At 46.1% G+C, this 17,464-nt stretch overlaps 1 protein-coding gene across 5 annotated transcripts in view; it reads left to right on the top strand.

Annotated features, from left to right (window-relative positions):
* Positions 1-16,447, top strand: part of AMBRA1 (autophagy and beclin 1 regulator 1) — a 135,834-nt gene extending 119,387 nt beyond the window's left edge. For all 5 annotated transcript variants that reach the window (XM_075030779.1, XM_075030777.1, XM_075030773.1 and 2 more), the window contains 3 exons: positions 3,798-3,890; positions 6,062-6,255; positions 14,845-16,447. In XM_075030779.1, the coding sequence (XP_074886880.1) occupies positions 3,798-3,890; positions 6,062-6,255; positions 14,845-15,335 (778 nt within the window). In that variant the 3' untranslated portion in view covers positions 15,336-16,447. The remainder of the gene's footprint in view (positions 1-3,797; positions 3,891-6,061; positions 6,256-14,844) is intronic.
* Positions 16,448-17,464: the final 1,017 nt, after the last annotated feature.

Raw genomic sequence — 17,464 nt, 5'->3', positions numbered from 1 at the left:
GAGCTTAGTGACAGCCATAAAAAGGAAGAAAATAAGAACTTGACTAAGTGGACTTCACTGTCCATGACTGACACAGTGTGGAGAATTGCAATTTTTCACCCTGAAGCCCTGGGCAACAAATGTCCTCCTTGCTGCATCCACATCCAAGTGGCAGCATGCTCCATGCTACACAGAGCTTCTACCTTATGCCTTGGAAAATGTCAAGTGCTTCCAGCATTTCCATGTCTAGAGTTTGATGGAGCAAAAGTTAAATGCTTATAAATGCTTACATTACCTGAAAAATATTCATTTCTCCAGTGTAAGCTCTGCTTCTGTGAAATGAATAGTCAGGCCTTGATTTGCAAATCTCCTGGGAAACGTGCTGTGAAAGGCTTGCTAATTTACAAAATTCAAGCAACATTTTGCAACGGGCGTTAAAAAACCTTTAGGCTTTCTGAAAAGGGAGATTGGACTGTTTTAAATAGGTGTGCTTAAACCAGTGCAAATCTTTAAGCTTAATTGAAAATCTGATTTAAACTAAGGTAATTGTGGTTGTCACATACATCTCGTTGTGTATCTAAGTTCATTTAAGGTGCAACTGTGTGATCAAGTTTCTAATGCAGGCATGGTCTTGTATGGCACTTAACAGATACAATAAATAGCAGCATTTCTTTGATGAAATCTTTGCTTATTAAGAAGGGAAGTTATGATCTTCATATAAAAGATAGTGCCCAACCAGTTCCCTTTGTGAAGTTCAGATATTTGTTTTCTCCACTTGATGGATACCTTGATGCAGTCTGAAACATCTCTTCTGTAGCCTCAATCATCCAAAGGCTGGAGGACCTAATTGGGAGCAAGCTGGATATTGGTGTTAGGGCTGTGCAGAGGCAGATGAGATGCAGGTCAGAGAGATGCAGATGCATGCAAAAGAGAACAAAGATTGTGCTGAGGTTTTTATTGCTTCCAGTCTTTTGCAAGAGGTGGAGTTGGGAGAGATTAAGTTGGTTAGCTGACCCCAGTGGCAGAAGAGTTTGCTGAAGGGTAGCTGTGAGGATGCTTGCTGCTACAGTAGGGAGTGCCAACTGTTCATTTATTCTGAGCCACTTTTCTGGCCCTGCAGGGAGACACGCATAGTCCAGACTAAAAAGCTAGGTTAAAGTGGTGCTGAGGATGTTGAACTCCATCGTGGCCAAGTCTAGTGAGCTTGGCTTATGCCTGTTCATCAGTGTTCCCAGAGTCAGCAATGGGAACAGTGGCACCAGCTGCTGCAGGTCCTCCTTCTGGGAAAGGAAAGCCAAGTCCTTGATCCTCTGGCACTAAATGAGTACCTAATAGGACCCTGGCAGTGAAACTCCGTTGATAAATGGCAGTATTTAAAACCAACGTGCAAAGTCATGTATTAAATGGAATGGCTATTGATTTCACCATCCAGGGAAAGGTGCAAATTGACAGCGTGGAGTTAGAATGGACTTTCCTGCCTGGCAACCTGAATGTGCAGCAGTGAGCCTCTGCAGAATGGGTAGGAGCAGGGATGGGAGTTTTTAACCTGGCATACTTCATGTCAGCCTGGTACCATCATGCTTTTGTAGAACTGAGGTGCATCAGACTCAGGGGGGTGTATGTGTGTGCACACACAGGAGCTGAACTGTCTGTGTAGTACAAGAACACAGTGTTTGGGGGAAGAAGGGAAACACAGTATTGCTCACTCACATTTTGGCCTAGGGAAAGCTTTGCAGTCTTCTGGTTTCTAGAGCTGGGAGCTGGCAAAGACCGGTAGGGCACATGGAGCACCTTGGCAAGGAATACCAGTCGTGTAGGTGGCTGTGGGGACCACGCCTGTACTTTGGAAAGCATAAAGTAGTGTGGAAGGAGGGGGAAAAGAGCATGGGTCAGTTTAGCTCTGTTGGATAATAGCTGCAGATACCAAGCAAACTAGGCTTTTTCTGGAAATTTTGTCTACCAGGTCAGAAAGCCTCACTTGCCTAGGGAGTGTGCTACTTTGCAGACAGCAAAGTGTGACAGCTAAGTCTCAGTATACTAGGCAGGGGATGGAGAAGCCAGAGGGACTGGCACAGTTTTAGTGACAGGTTACCATCTGTCAATAAACTATGAGCCTTTGTAAATCAGCATCTCCCTGGAAGCTGCTTTCATGGGGTATAATGCAGCACCGGGCTAGCTCAGCACAAAAAATAATAATAAAAAAAAAAAAGTGCTGACTGATTACTTCCTGTAGACTCTGCATGGTTTTGTTGACCTAATTTTCTCTAGCTTTTGCCCTTGGTCCCAACCTGGGGTGCTGTCACCCCAGCAGCCTAGCCCGAGGCCTCCAGCACACACAGCTCTCCCACCTGACCTGCACTGCATCTGACCCTGCGGCATCCACTAAACTGGGGTTCTCGCCAGTTCTGCTGAGGCATCTCATTACAGGGACAACAGCTTTTATATATATGTAAAACACCATGTTTGTGCCCGAGCCATAACCAGCTACCATTCACTTGCCCTGAATCCTTCCTTCAGGTTGTGGGACTAGCCTTAGTTCATGCTCTGAGACTGCCTGTGGTGTGATGCAAGTCCAGCTCTTCAGACGCAATTCCCTTCTGTCTGCACAGGACCTTTTGTTTTCTTTTCTTTTTTACTTGCCTTGTGGTGAACACTGCACAGCACTCTTAACTCTCTGCCTAGCACCATCAGGGGCAAATCTGCAGTCCAGCAGCCATGTGGTGGTACACAGCACTGTTTTGAAACTCCCAGGCCAGCTCACAGGGAGCTGGTGCGTCGGCATGGCATGGCAAAACACTGTACAGAAAGTCTCTTCCGTGGCAATGCAGCCCGTAGTGCTTCTGGAGGTGGGACACAGCAGTAGATAGGAGATCTCCATACTGCCTTGGACTGCATAACGTGTGCCTGTCCTCTGATATTTCTGTACGGCACAGAGTAAGCTTGGGTTCGCTCTTACCCTCTTCCAGTCTAAGAGCTGTTGGGCCTTAGAAATAGTGGGGGACGCACTTACAGCATTATGGTTATGGTGGTTTAGTTTCTGTGATTGCCCATAGTCTTCAGCAATGATATGATGATCTGCAAATACATTGTTAACCTTGCCTGTTCCTGTGGAGTGATTAACCAGCCCTGCCTTCATGTATCTTTTCGGGAAATGCACTGTGAAAGATTGCTAAAGCATTGGCTGTTCTGTTAAACTTAGTAGCATTAGCTGTAAAATTCAAGTTTTGGACTTTTCGGACACACAGGTAGTTGATCCAGTGCAAACTCTTTTGTGGAAACTTACTAAAGTATCCTCTACATCTGCCCTTGCTCCACAGTGACTGTCAGCGAGAGGGCTGTGTAGAGATTTATTACAGGTAGAATGAGAGCCATTTGCGAAGAAACTAAATGTCGAATAAGAGCAGTGTTTTACTGAGCATTACCTAGTGCAGGAAATGCTGGCAGGCACCACAGAGAGAATTGGCCTTCCCATTCCAATTCTTTGTTTAGTCACTTGGAGTTAGGGTAACCTGATTTTATACACACAATTGTATGTCTTCATTTCCTGAAAACCTCTCTGTTCCTGTTGCTATGCCTTAGTGCTAATACTGAATGGAAATTAATAGAATGTTCCAGAGCAATCTGGGTAATGCAGTGCTCCACGTTTGCAAGGTTGTTTATGGTGATGAGCCATTTTAACGAAAACGTGAACTGAGCTAGATCTGCAGCTTCTGTAGGGCAGGAATCAACACTGTCCTTCATATTGTGGGGACGTAATGTGTGCTGGCTGGAATAGTGTCCTGCCATACTAATATTTTTTCCTCCTTTGGTGTTTCAAGGGCCTTAAACTCTGGAGTTGAGTACCACTGGGACCAGCTGAATGAGAATGTCTTCGCTGTGCATTCCAGCAGCAGGAGCACTGAGCGGCCTGGGTGAGTGTCCTGGGTGTGGGTTAGAGAGACCTGACCCTTTTTGCTGGTTTTGTTACATCTGACAGCACCACTTTTTCTTTGTTCCCTTAGCACTGGCAGCTTTAATTATGCAATTTTTTCCACCTCTGACACTGCCTAGTTGGGCCACCTGGCCTGCTTCCAGTAAGTGACATTCAGTGCCCAAAAGTGCTGCCAGTGATAGTGAAGTACATGTGTCATCCATGGCCTCAGTAACATCCTTGAGCAAGCTGTGGGAGGCTTGATGCATCAAAACCACCATGCAAATGTCGTGGCTTAACCCCAGCCAGCAACTAAGCACCACGCAGTCGCTCACTCACTCCCCCCCCACCCAGTGGGATGGGGGAGAAAATCAGGAGAAGAAGTAAAACTTGTGGGTTGAAATAAGAACAGTTTAATAGAACAGAAAAGAAGAAACTGATAATGATAATACTAATAAAATGACAACAGTAGTAATAAAAGGATTGAAATGTACAAATGATGCGCAGGGCAATTGCTCACCACCCACCGACCGACACCCCGCCAGTCCGCCAGCGGCAATTCCCCGCCCCCACTTCCCAGTTCCTAAACTAGATGGGACGTCCCATGGTATGGAATACACCGTTGGCCAGTTTGGGTCAGGTGCCCTGGTTGTGTCCTGTGCCAACTTCTTGTGCCCTGGCTGGGCATGAGAAGCTGAAAAATCCTTGACTATAGTCTAAACACTACTGAGCAACAACTGAAAACATCAGTGTTAGCAACATTCTTCTCATACTGAACTCAAAACATAGCACTGTACCAGCTACTAGGAAGACAGTTAACTCTATCCCAGCTGAAACCAGGACAGCAAACTAAATTATCTTTGGCGGATAACTGAAGAATGGAGGGGGGGGTTCACAGAGATGGGTGCAAACCCATTGGGCAGTCCTGGTGACTGATTTTCATCCCTTTGGTTTCTGGTCAGTTGTTTCTCACCAATAAACTCTAAAAATAAAGCTAAATCCTTTGACAGCCCTATTGGCTGCTTCATCCAGTCTGTCCAGTGATGCACACATTAGTTATTCTAAATATGGGGGTGATGCTCTAGTCCCTTTCTTCTTCTCCCAGTGAAGAGTACTTCTCCTTAAGCCAGCTGTTCTCGCCAAGAGGGTGGCAGTCTTGGTTTCTGAATCATGAGCTCTAGGATCCCAAGGAAGTTACAAGCTGGTGTACAGGGCAATGTCTGTGCTGTCCTACAGCCTTGGACTGATTAAGAGTAAAAAATAAGCAGTAGAGATTCTTTACTCTGCCATGTGAGTGGATATTGCCATTACTCACGTTTTTAAACAGGGCATATCAGTCTTGCACGATGGGCTTAGGAGCAGCTTGAAGGCAGAAATACTGCTCAAGAATTAACTAGCTCAAAGAGAGAGCAAGAAAAGTGTGGCAGGTTTCAAAACCTTATGAAAAAAGGTTGTGAATGAGACAGTCTTTGCTAGAATCTCTTTACCATTCCCAGCAGTTACAGCCAGAGGTCAGTTTTGGAAAGAGCATCCGAGCATTGTCAAGATTCAGCTCTTGTAGCGTTGTACACTTCAGCTGTTCAATTCTGAGAAGAAGCTAATGAGCCTTGAGGTGGTTCCTGTTGTTTGCTCTTGAGAACAGAGAATTTCTCTTGTCCAACTGGAATGGGCAGAAATGCCTGCTGGAGTGCATTCATGTGTGATGCTGCCAAACTAGGAGGTCCAGACAAGAGAAGGGATACAGGCTGCAGCCTTGGAGTTAAAACCGCCCTGCCAACGTGCAGAAGGGGGTTGTGTGTGTGTTTATGGTCCTGCGCTGCATGTCGCGTTGCCTACTCAACTCAGTGACCTCGAGACAGAGTTGTTCTGCAGGCTTAGTGATGCTGCAGGGATATCTATCTGTGCCTGTCAGACATACTGCTTCTGTGGAAGGGTGAGTGGACTGTAGGACTCTCTTGGCTTAATATTCAAGAGACCAGCCAGCTGAGGCTGGAGAGGCGTGTCTGTGTGTGTGTAAATAAGTGCAGGTCACAGTTCCCTCCAGCCCCATCTGCACAGTGGCTAGCAAGTGCCTGGCTGGAGTGGAGGCAAGAAGAGGCTCAGGTGGATGCTTCAGTCTTGCTGGGGCACATTGCCTCCAAATGCTCCTTATTTGTTTTTCTCTCTTTTCAGAACCAGCAGAGCCACATGGAGGACAGACAGGGACATGGGCCTGATGAATGCCATAGGCCTGCAACCCCGAAACCCCCCCACCTCTGTGACTTCGCAGGGTACCCAGACCTTGGCGCCTCAGCTGCAGAATGCCGAGACTCAGACAGAGAGGGAGGTACAGGAGCAGGAATCCGCCTCTGCAGGGACTGGGGAAGGTAGGAGCTGAAGCAATGATTTATCTGACAGAGCTTATCTGGTGAGTGAGGAGTTTCCACATAGGTTCCGCATCCTATCAATGCATTTGGACACTCCTGTTATCTCTTCAGCAAAGACTTCTGCAGTGTAATTTGCCTCTAGCTAGGCCAAGATGATCAGGAGAGAGAATCTCTGTCCATATGAATAGAGGAATTGTCTTTTTCACATGCTTTTAGAGGGCAAAATGAACTCTTCTCCAGATCATTGTGTCTTTGTAGAATCAGCTGTCCTGGTATCACTCCTCACAAATCTCCTGAACCCCAACCATCAGTAAGGCTGCAGACTGCTAGGAATTATCCTTTCTGCCTCTGTGTTAGAGCTTAGCTTGGTCCTTCATCCTCTGCATCTAAAACCTGTGCAGGCTTCACAAGCTCAGCATCTGGATACAAAATAAAATACTGTAAATCACTCCTCACAAAGCAGGTATGAGTATTCTGTTTAGTCTGATCGATGAAGGCTGTGATGAGTGTCCAGCTCAGCTATTCAAAAATGCCTCTAGTGTTTTCCAGTCCAGGAAAGCTCACCAACATGTAAACAGCTGGACGCAGCTGATGTGCAATTCCTACATGATAATAAAATTGCTTATCTTTTGAAAGCATGGTGATTTTTGTCAGGCTTCTTGTCTCTATACTGTAGCATTGTGCTTGAATCCAACTCTGAAGGCTTGGCTAAGAAAGAATTGGGCAGTATATACATAGGAAAGACAGAGAAAATCAAGGAGACAGTTTTGAAGGTGTTGGTTCATGATGAACCCACTTGGCTTTGGGAAGCAGCCCATGACATGCTTGTTTGTGCCTGTATGCTTACTTGTGCTCTGTCACTCTGAAAGATGCTTTTTGGCATGTGCCTCTTCCAGTTTCTGTTGTGCAGCATCCAGCACGTGATAAGGCTTTGTGTTTCTCTGATCTCTGCTCTTCTGTTCAAAGTGGCAAATTCCTGACCTGTGGGGTTTCCCATCTGCTTATCTCAGTGGAGCTGGGATTAACCTTTCTAGAAGGTTAGTACAGTTGAGGGCATGTGAATAAGGCTGGAACGTAGGATGTCTGGACAAATGCTGAACTTGTGGGAACTGGTTCTTCCACTGATTGTGGTGTGCAGGCTGAGAACAGGGTATAGCGTGGGACCTTCTTGCATCAAGGCCGTGATGGTTATGCTGCAGGCTTGGGGAGTCTTTCTCTGCTCTGTTAAACCAGTGGAGTTCTCCAGTGCTGCTTCTGTCTGCTGCTGTTCTGCAATTGTCTGAAGGTTTCAATATCTCATTCTTTCTAATTAACCTTTCAATTTTCAGATCTAGATCGTGGTTTTTAACTAGACCATTAATGAGATGGGGAAGGGTTGTCCTTTACCAGTGCCTTGGGCAGCATATCTCTACAAAGGAGCAAAACATGTAGCATTTGGAGGAAAAGGAGTGTAGGCAACAAGCCTAGGACAGAGACTTGTCTTTATCTCCCTTTCTTGCTTGGAAGAAGATTGGTGGGTTCCCACATCCAGTGTCATTTCTGGCTCGGACGCTGACTTATTGCATGTGGCCTTGCAAGTGGCCTCACCCGCAAAACGGGCTATCACACTCCTGTCTACTATATAAGGATCTTTAGAACAAAGGAGTTACTCCAGTATGGACATATGTGCTGGAGATGAGATGAGCGGTCTTATCCTGTAGTTGATCAGTTCTTATGCCAGTTGCATCCTCAGTGGAAATTCCTCTGCAAAGGCTCGAGAGCAGCTTAAAGCAGGGAGCTGTGAAGAGGTTAACTATCAGGAGCATGTAGGAACCAAAAAACCTCTGTAATCCATGACAAAGGAAGAGTACAAGGACCTATCATGAAGGAGAAAGACAAATTTCCAGCTGCTGTTACCAACACCTCAACCAGTCAGCCAGGGACACTTGTGGCATCAGTAGTCTGGTTCATCAGAGTCTTCCTGCATCACATTATACTTGAGCCCCATTGCGCTGCTTGTGGCATTAAGGTTACTGTATTTCCAGCATCATAAACTCTTGTGATGCTCATCCAGTGTGTTCAGGCAGGCTAGATTAGATGCTGTGCTGCTTTTCCAATGGTTGATTTGCCCACTGTATCTACCGTAACTCTTTGCCTGTTGAAAAGGAAACAGTGTTTCTTAATAGCAGGATCTAGATGTCAGGGACAGGAAGGGAAAAAAAGGGAAAAAATATGCTACCACTAACTTGGTGCGTGACCTAGGGCAAATTATTAATCATCTACCAAATGGGAATAAATCTTCCCATAGTACAGGGGCTGTGAAGATTAATTAGTGTTTTGTATGGGGCTTTGAAGATGTAAATCACGACGTAAAGGCTTAGCAGTATTATCAGGAGCAGAATAGATAAATCAGATGTGATTCTGAGTAATGTAAAGGAAAGTGTTTTAGTTATCACCTTGTCACGAGGGGAAAAAAAAACAAAACAAGACCAAAGAAACCTCTTGAATGTTTTAAAAAAAAAAAAAAGGAAGGAAGTAAAAGGAAGGCTGGTGCTACCCACCAAGAGTGGGTTTCTGTCCTATTTCTGTCCTATGTCCTGTCAGCCCCACTGTTGTGGGGAATTCTGGCTCAGGGCATTTCTTGCAGATATGTGCTTACTGTACAGAAAAAAAAAAAGTATGCAGAATTGCATCAGAAATCTAATTAAGCTCTGTGCGGGTATAAATAGTTCCCTTTTCTCATGCAAAGCTCTGCGGGGACTTTGCTGTTCTGATTATCTTTCTGCCTCCTTTGGAGGAATGAGTATTTGATGACTTTATTAGTAGTGAATCTCTCTAATGTCTGTATCTTTTTGTTTTGCAGCAGTTGATAGCTGCCTTGTGAACTCTGGTCCCAAGCCACACATAAACCAAAGGAAGTTAGAGTTGAAAGAAAACTAGGGAGAGGTACCAAGAAATCCCTAAAACAGTGTTTCAGCTGTCTCCTACTTTCTTTTAAGCTGACAGACATAGTGGCAATCGTGATGGAGTTGTAACTTTGAGGCACTCTTAATTAGAAACAGTCTGTTGGGAGTTATACTACGCTTTGCCTTGCAAATGGACAGGCATGATAGGGGAGGGATCTGTATTCAACTGGCAAATTAAATGTCACTTGAAAACCAACAAAAATTCCTAACAAGATTTAATGGCCCAAAGCTTTAACCTTTAGAAACTGTAATTCCCAGTCCAGACTGGGTCAGGCTGTGGCTGCCACTTGTTCAGGCTGCTGGATCTGTGGAGTAGGGTGCACGTGACAGTAACTCTCAGGGACTGCAACTGTGCAAAAGGTGCTGCAGGCTGAGGGAAAGCGACCTTTGCAGAGCTTCAGGACACTTGTTTGATTGTGCACCCATGCTGTCCCTTCCTATTGACAGTACAATCAATACATCTTTCAGGTAATCCAGTTGTTTAAAAAGAAAAAAAAAAAACCCACACTCAAAAAAAACTTGATGGAAATAATTGAAAGGCAATTGTAGTCTTGGTTCCCATCACCTGCATTGTCTTAGGGGCTTAAAATTCAGATAGCTAGCTCAATGCTCATTGCGCAAGTAGGCATGCGTTGTAACTACTGGAATTGTAGCCATCGGAAGACTTGCTGTCAGTGGATTGCTACTTTGCCTGTCTTTGGGTGAGCAACGTATTGACTACTGTCATGCCATATAGTTTTTTACCTATTTGGCTGAAGTGTTTCTCACCAGCCAGTACAAATTTCTATCCTGTCCAACTGCTTTCAGAGGTTGGAGCAGATACTTTTGAGAGGAAAAAGAGTTGTAAAATGAAGGTTTGGGTTTGTGGGATTCAGTCTGTTCAGACTATTAGTAGTGAAAAACCAGCACATGCGACTGAAACTTACCTGGTATAAGCAAAGCATCCTGAGGATGCCTAAGGCGCAATTATAAGCAGAGTCAGCGTGTCTGCACGTGATGTAACTTATTTAATCTGAGACATTAGGAACGTGTGTCAGCGGGGGGGGGGGCTGCACGGGCAGGAATAACCTGTCCCCAGCTGAGCCTCATAAATGCTAAAAAGAAACATGTTGTTTTACGTTAGCTGAATATGTTCTTGCAATGCTGTTGTCAGATGTGATGTGACTTTTGTGCGATTGGTGTGGAAATGGGAACCAGGACACCAGGGACTTCCAGATCTGCCTCTCATTCTCCAAGTAGAAACGTGGGTAGATCCCTTAGCCTTTCATCTGCCTGTCCATATGTAAGATGTGCGTCATATGTCCTGTCCTATAGAACTGCAAATTTCGGTTTCTCTTTAAAGCCCTCTGAAAAGTGCTACCTAAAAAATAGAATCAGGTTCTAGAAGCATGTACTATGTAAGCCTTTACAGTGTGAGCTACTCCAAGTACCTAGCTCTCTTGGGATTAAATTATGGGGGCTACTTTTAAACGCCCATTACAAAAATAAGTTTTACTCATACACATCAGCAACGTGAGATATTGCTAAGAAATTTGTTACAAGTGAAAGCAGTTGTGTCTTTTCTGAGTTCTGTGGAGTTGTTTGGATTAGCTACCTCAGAAAGGAAGTGTGAACATGCTTCTGAGCTTGGCTGGGGAGAAAAGTAACTGGTAGTATTTCTTCTGGCACTAAGGGACATATGATTATTCATAGCTGGTTACACTGTGCGGTGACCCTCCGTTTCCTATTCTTATGCAAGGAGTGAATTCATTTTAAAATGCTGATATTTTTATCTTTGAGCATCTGAATTAGTGGGTCAGCTCACACCTCAGAGCTATTATTCCATGTTCTCTGAAGACTTACATATCTCTGCAGTGCTTACTCTTAGTTGTAATTTTGAAGCTTTGTTTGCAAGCATGGCTACTAACTGCTGCTGATTTTAGAAAGGCAAAAGCTGAAAATAGGAAAAAATTCAAGAGCCATGTCAGTATATCACACAGCCACAGAGGAGCCTGATCTCATCCTTGCTTCTGTTGGCTTTGCTCTTTATCAGGTGTCCGTGCCCAGAGATAAACAAGTTGTACTCCCTGTAATTACTTCAGAGACCACTTCATTTAAGAGTGGAAATGCTTCTTCCTTTTGCCCAGCTCCATTGAAAGTCTGCCAGATGTCTTGCCTTTGTAGTCCTCTGTGTCAAATTCTTGTCTTGTTGGAGTAGTGTGACAGAGGACTTCTGAAGACAGATGCATTAGCTAGGGAGTATTTTGTTAAATGTTGGAGCCAGTCAGCTAGATTGACAGAAATCCCCCGGTCTTTGGGATAATTACTTAAAAGAATAACATTTTGTGCCAGTGTTTGGGATAGATGGGGTTTTGGACCTCTGGAAAGGTCACTTCAGTTAGAGTAGAAGAGGTTTGTGGGAACACAGCGCTGCGAACACAAAACTAATACTTACTTGTGTTGCGGAAGTGAACCATGAGTGATGCTTTTCTGTCCTGTCAGGCACAGAACTTGTGTTCCTGTCCAGAAGAATGAAGACTGTCTCAGGACTGCTTCCTGCTCTGCAATGGATTCTAATACAGAGACAGGCTAAGTGGACGATGAATTGGCAGGTGTTACGCTTAGACTGGTACTTCACATACTGGAGCTGGAGCTGGCTAGCTCAGTTTTCTAGATTTTGTCTGTAGTGCTCTGTGAGGTTTTTCTATTTTTCTGACCCTAGAAGGTAGGCTTAGAAGAATGAGAGCTTAAGGTAAAGGATTTTACAGAGCCTGGGAGATCAGAATGTAGTTTTGAGCATAAAATGAGAGAAAAGGAGTTGCCTTCTCAGTATGGAGAATTAGATGTGCTGTCACTTGGCCTACTCCTGCAAAAGCTCAGGTTCATGCTCTAGATATGCCTAAACCCTTTGGAGTCTGAAAAAAGCGTCATGAGTATGGGGTTTCTCTCTGTCCAGTTTTGTTGAGCTGGTGGCACAAGGAATGGGGTTTGGCCACTGCAGCAAGTTGAAACTTCTAGCAATCTGAGGTGTGGGGTTTACGGCGTTGCTGTTGTTTTGGGTGAGTGCCTGTGTGCACACTCTGAACCTCCACCAAATGGAAGTTAGCTGATTTCACTTGCACTGAGTACTAATGTAGTCTGCATTGGCAGCCTGGTAAAAGAACGCGTGTGGGAGTCACCAGGCAGTAGAAATGGGCTGTATGTGAATCTGTGCTGTAACTCAGCTCAAGGCAAATCATGTGGGAAGCTTTGCTCTGAACCAGTCAGCCAAAGTCATTTTCGAAACCTGAGGGGGGAAAGAGGAGGACAAACACCCAAAGCAGAAGTGCTTGTTGGCTGCTTGAATGGTGAGTCTCACTTCTGGCCCTTGATGGGCTCTCTTTCTGGAATTTCCAACACTGCTGCATCTCTGTCTGAAGGCTCGTGACTTGCTGATTTCTGCTGTGGCATCAGCCCTTGCCTGTTTTCTGAGCAAGCAGCTGCCTCAACTGGAAATTCAGCCATGGCACATGGTAATTAAGGGGCAGGGAAGAGCAGGCGGTGCTGTAGTGTGCGCTGCCTGCATGGACTCCTCTGGTGAAGCACGTTTCTAATGCTGAGGAGCATTGGCTGGGGATCCTTGCTGATTCACTGTACCAATACTCCTGTATTGGGCTAGTTGATAGTAAGTGATGTGTCAAGGGCACAGTACCTGCTGTTGCAGAACTTGTGTAGATAGGGCTGGCTGGCATGTCTCTAAGCCAGGTTGCACATCTTGGCTTTCTCAAGCTTCCTCTCTGGCCTGGCCAGGTGGTTGGTAACAAAGTGCTTACGACTATGCCCTCAGAAGGAAGCGATGACTGAATCCAAAACCATGCTTCTCAAACCTTCCACTTATTTCTGCTCATGATTAATGCTTCAATACCCCCTGGCATGCATGTTTTTCACACTGAAGTTTCCAGTCTAATAGCTGCCTCCGTTCTCAGTCTTCATGCTGGTCAGCCAAGTTCCTAGTTCATGCATCAACCACATCCTAGTTCATGCATCAGTCGCATCCTGAACAGGATTTCTCTGCAAGAGTTGTGGGTCAGGCTCTGCCCAGGGGGTATTCTTGCTCACTCCTCTATGCTCTGCTCCAGATTCTCATGTGGTTACTGGTGTCTCTGTAGTCTCACTGATGCTCTAACCAAGGAGCTATGTGATTGCTGTATGTATAGTGGATATAGGAGGCTTATGACATTCCTAGCAGAAAGGGACTTACTCTACTTGTGAGAACTAAATTTGCCCTTAATGTCCATAGTATTTCTTAGAGAAGGGCAGTATGTCAGCAGAGTTGCTTGAAGATGAAATTAACTGTACCCTGTGGCGGAGGAAGCTGGTGGTGTTTGATGCAAGTACCACTGAGCCCATGAGGAAAGGGAATAAGCTGTCACTGACTGACTGCATAACATGTTAACAGCTTTAACTATCTTGCTTTTTTAAAAAATAGTCTCTACAGTGGCACAGTGTCGCCTGTGCTGAATACACCAGCTCCCATGTTGGATACATGATCATCCCACAACCCCAAGCAGTTTTGTCTTCCTAGTCAGTGTGGCATTTTGTTTTCTATTGTGTTTTAACTCCTGCCTACATCTAGCCTTGTTGACATTTGTGTTCATTTCCTTGGTACCAGGAGAGCTCATGGCTTTCTCCTCTCCCCTAATCAGCACTGCAATAGCTTCATGGAGCTGGGAATAAGATTTATCTCTTTAATAAGAACTGTCAGGATCCCACTGTGGAATGATTCTAGCAGTTTATGATTACAGATTGTTTTCCCCAAATGGTCTGGGTAGGGTTTGTAGCAAAAGGAGGATGCTGGGAAACAGAACTGGGCTGGCCTTTCCTGCCATGGGGATTTAATCTCCTACATGGACTATTTTTTATGAGATTTTGTTCTTCAGAAGTAATCTTTAGCAACCAAGGCATCTGACAATGGTTGCCTCAGGGCTCAGTACAGCATCACTATGAAGGGGAGCCTCGGAGATAGAGCAGACTAAGACTCTAGATCTTGAGATGTTTTTTGCATTCCTCAAAAGACATCAGTCAAGGGGAGCAGGAGCCTACACACTTGATCTTTCCTTGATCATAGGTGATGTGGAAGCACAGACTGTGTTCTGTAGCTGCTGTCTGCTCTTGGCCAGCTGCCTATGTCCTCCCTAATACTGGGGAGATTGCCATCACGTCATCTGCCTGGGATGTTCTCAAACAGGTGAAGGAAGAAAGGCCACAGGACTCTTTAACACCATGGTGAAATGTTTGGTTTATTGCAGTGCAAACTGAGGTTTTTCTTCCTGCCCCTGTGGGACTGGCTGGACTGTCTCTGCAGCTGTGAGAAAACACACTGCCTCTTTGACTCCTCTTTTTTCCCCACCTGTATGGCTAGATAAGAGCGGCTTCTCCAAGGCTTGGACATACAAGGCTGTGAGGGATACCTGTGGGAGAGGCCAAGATTTTCATGACAGAGTTCAGTGCCTTTGTTAGGCGCTTCACCAAAAGTTATGGAAATAAAATGTTGGGCTCCCTCTGGAACAAAACCCATCTTCTGTCCCAGCACATGCACCCTGTGTGATGCACCTTACCGAGCATGCTTTCTCTTGGTGTTGTGGTTTGTCTTGTGCACCAAAGTTGCTTCTGCTTTCTCTTGCAGGTGAAGGTCCAGAATATGGGGCCAGTGGGGAGGATGCCCTGAGTAGGATCCAAAGGCTGATGGCAGAAGGTGGCATGACTGCCGTGGTCCAGCGGGAGCAGAGCACCACCATGGCATCCATGGGCGGCTTTGGCAACAACATCATTGTGAGCCACCGGATCCACCGCAGCTCTCAGACTGGTGCAGAGTCCACCGGAGTTGAGGGCACATCAGCACAGCAGTCCACCTCACAGCAGCTAGCAGCTGAGCTGGAGGGACGGATCCTTTCAGAGTCTATGCAGCTGTCAGAGCATGGCCTGAGCCCGCGGACAGCCTCTAGCGGGAGTGAAGGACAAAGCGCTGGTGATCTGGACCTGCCAGAGCAGGCCCAGTCCTCCATGGACACTGAGGGACCAATTGAATACAGTGACCTAACTAATAATAACCATCTTCCTGACAGTACCAACTTCTATAGTAATGACAGCACCAGTGGGGAGTCGCGGAACAGGTAGAGATTGAGTTGTGTGTTGGTGCTACCCTTGTACTGCTCAGCAGAGACCTGTACCTCACAGCTGGCCAGGAGCTGGAAGAGTAGGGACATGTGGCTCTGACAGGATGCTGGTGATTCAGAGGGCTTCTCTATCCTGGGTGAGTGGGAGGGGATAAGGACTGCAAGGGAAGCCATGGGGAAGAAAGCGTACTTAACTTCCAACATTCCCACTGCTGAAGAATTAATAGGAACATGAACCATACTGGCTGCACGTCATGCAGATTTTGAAGCCCCATGGGTTCCCCTGAGCTCAGCCCTAACCCTGCAATTCAGTCAGTGTCATCCTTTGTAAAGCTTCTTTCCTTTCCTCTTGCCTGCCCTTTTATGCCCAGGGGCTGATCAGTAGAGTGAAGGAAGGGAAGGGGGCCTGCAGCATCCTTCTGGAGACAGGCAGTCCTGCTGGGCAAACCTGGGCGTTGATGCTCCAGCTCCCTTGCTGGAGTGGAGGAGTCTTCCAGGCCGCAGTCCCGCTCTGTGGCACAGCACTGCTCCCCCCTCAGAGTGTGGTGTTCTGAGACCCGTCCTGTCTGTGCTGTGGTCTTTTCCGGGAAGAACTGGGCTTTGCCAAAACCCGCGTGGCTCAGGATCTGCTCACAGGTGGGGATCTTTCCTTTTTAGAGAGTTAGTTTAGTACTTGGCAGGAACCTAAGCAGAGCTGCTGTATAGATGGGTAGAGGGACAGGGGCTACTGCTCTCTAGTCAGGGTGCAGTTCACGCAAGGATGTTCTAAGCTGTGCCAATATTAACATGAATGAGCCATCCCAGTGGTTTCATGGTGCCAGGACTGAGCTACACTTCCTTGGCAGGGGGCAGGAAATGTCTTTCAGCTCCAGGCCAGGGTGTGAGGTATAAGTCTGTGATGTAAGGTGTTGCATGTGAAATCTTGACCTTGTACATGTAGTTTCTAGTGGAGAAATCAAGGCTCTGATATTTTGTTTTTAGTCTCAAATGTGATTTTCCTTTTCGTTTGTAACTCTCCATCCCTAGCAGGCTTGTGGAGGAAGGACGGGGAGAGCGTGAGTGCTAACGAGGGAAACACCAAAGATCAATGTCATTAAAATATGACAAACCCTTGCTTGACCTACTGTCTTCATTTGAGTGATGGTTGTCTCTGTATTCAGCCTTGGGATAAGTACATCCAGCTCAGAAGCTCAAGGTTGCTTACAAATGTCAGATGATGACCACCCTCTTCCCAGGAGGAAAGTAGGCTCAGCCTTTGAGTTGGAAGCCCAAAACTGGGAAAGACAGAGGAGCATTTGGGAGTCTTGATTGCAAATCACCTTTTAACCAGTCTGGAGATGAGCAGGCACTTCTGCGTTTCCCATCATTCAAGTACTGCATTAGGGAGGAAGGGGAGCATTTCTACTATCCTGCTTAAAAAGGTATGTAGAGATGCAGCACTGTCTATGTTAGGCAAGCAGAGAGTGGTCTGTCTTGCTGACCTCTCAAAGCAGAAAAGGGGCGCAGTATTTGGCTGTTCTGGATAAAGGAATGCATGCCCCAGTGTTACAACTCTGCAGTGATGGATGCTTCCCCTGCTGTCTGAGCACCTGCCCGCAGCTGCTGCGCTCCTGCCTGCCTCCTCTAGACTCTGTGCTGCAAAGACATAACAATAAATAAGGCTGTCATTAGGCAGCACTCAAGCTCCCAGTCAGAAGAGTCTGTTAGAGAACATTAAGCAAATCTTCTCTTAAATCACAGCCTGGAAATGAACCTTAAATCAAATCAGCTGCTGTCAGGCCTCATTGCAGAGTGTTAATGAGGCTCTAAAACCTGCCCTGAGCCAACCACATCCCTGATCTGACAGGAGAGCAGCCTGAAAAACGGGATTCCCTTGTGTGGTGAGGAAGGTTTCATGCATCCCTGTATTGCCTCAGTGTGCAGTGGCCTGAGGATGTGCTGGCACTTGGGAACCAGAGGAGCTATGTCTCAGCTGAAGACTTGGGCAGACAGGGCTGTGCAGGTCTAGGCAGAGCTGTTTACTGCTCTGCTTGAAAACAAACTATAACAGAGCCTGGAAAAAACCTGTTTCTGCTTCAGCTCAGCCTGGCATCTCTTCTTCCCTCTCCCTGCACGATTCCTGGAAGAGTC

Source organism: Buteo buteo, chromosome 6, assembly GCF_964188355.1.
Source record: "Buteo buteo chromosome 6, bButBut1.hap1.1, whole genome shotgun sequence".
Lineage (NCBI taxonomy): Eukaryota > Metazoa > Chordata > Aves > Accipitriformes > Accipitridae > Buteo > Buteo buteo.
The sequence above is the reverse complement of the archived record's forward strand: the minus strand, read 5'-3'. Positions and strand labels throughout refer to the sequence as shown.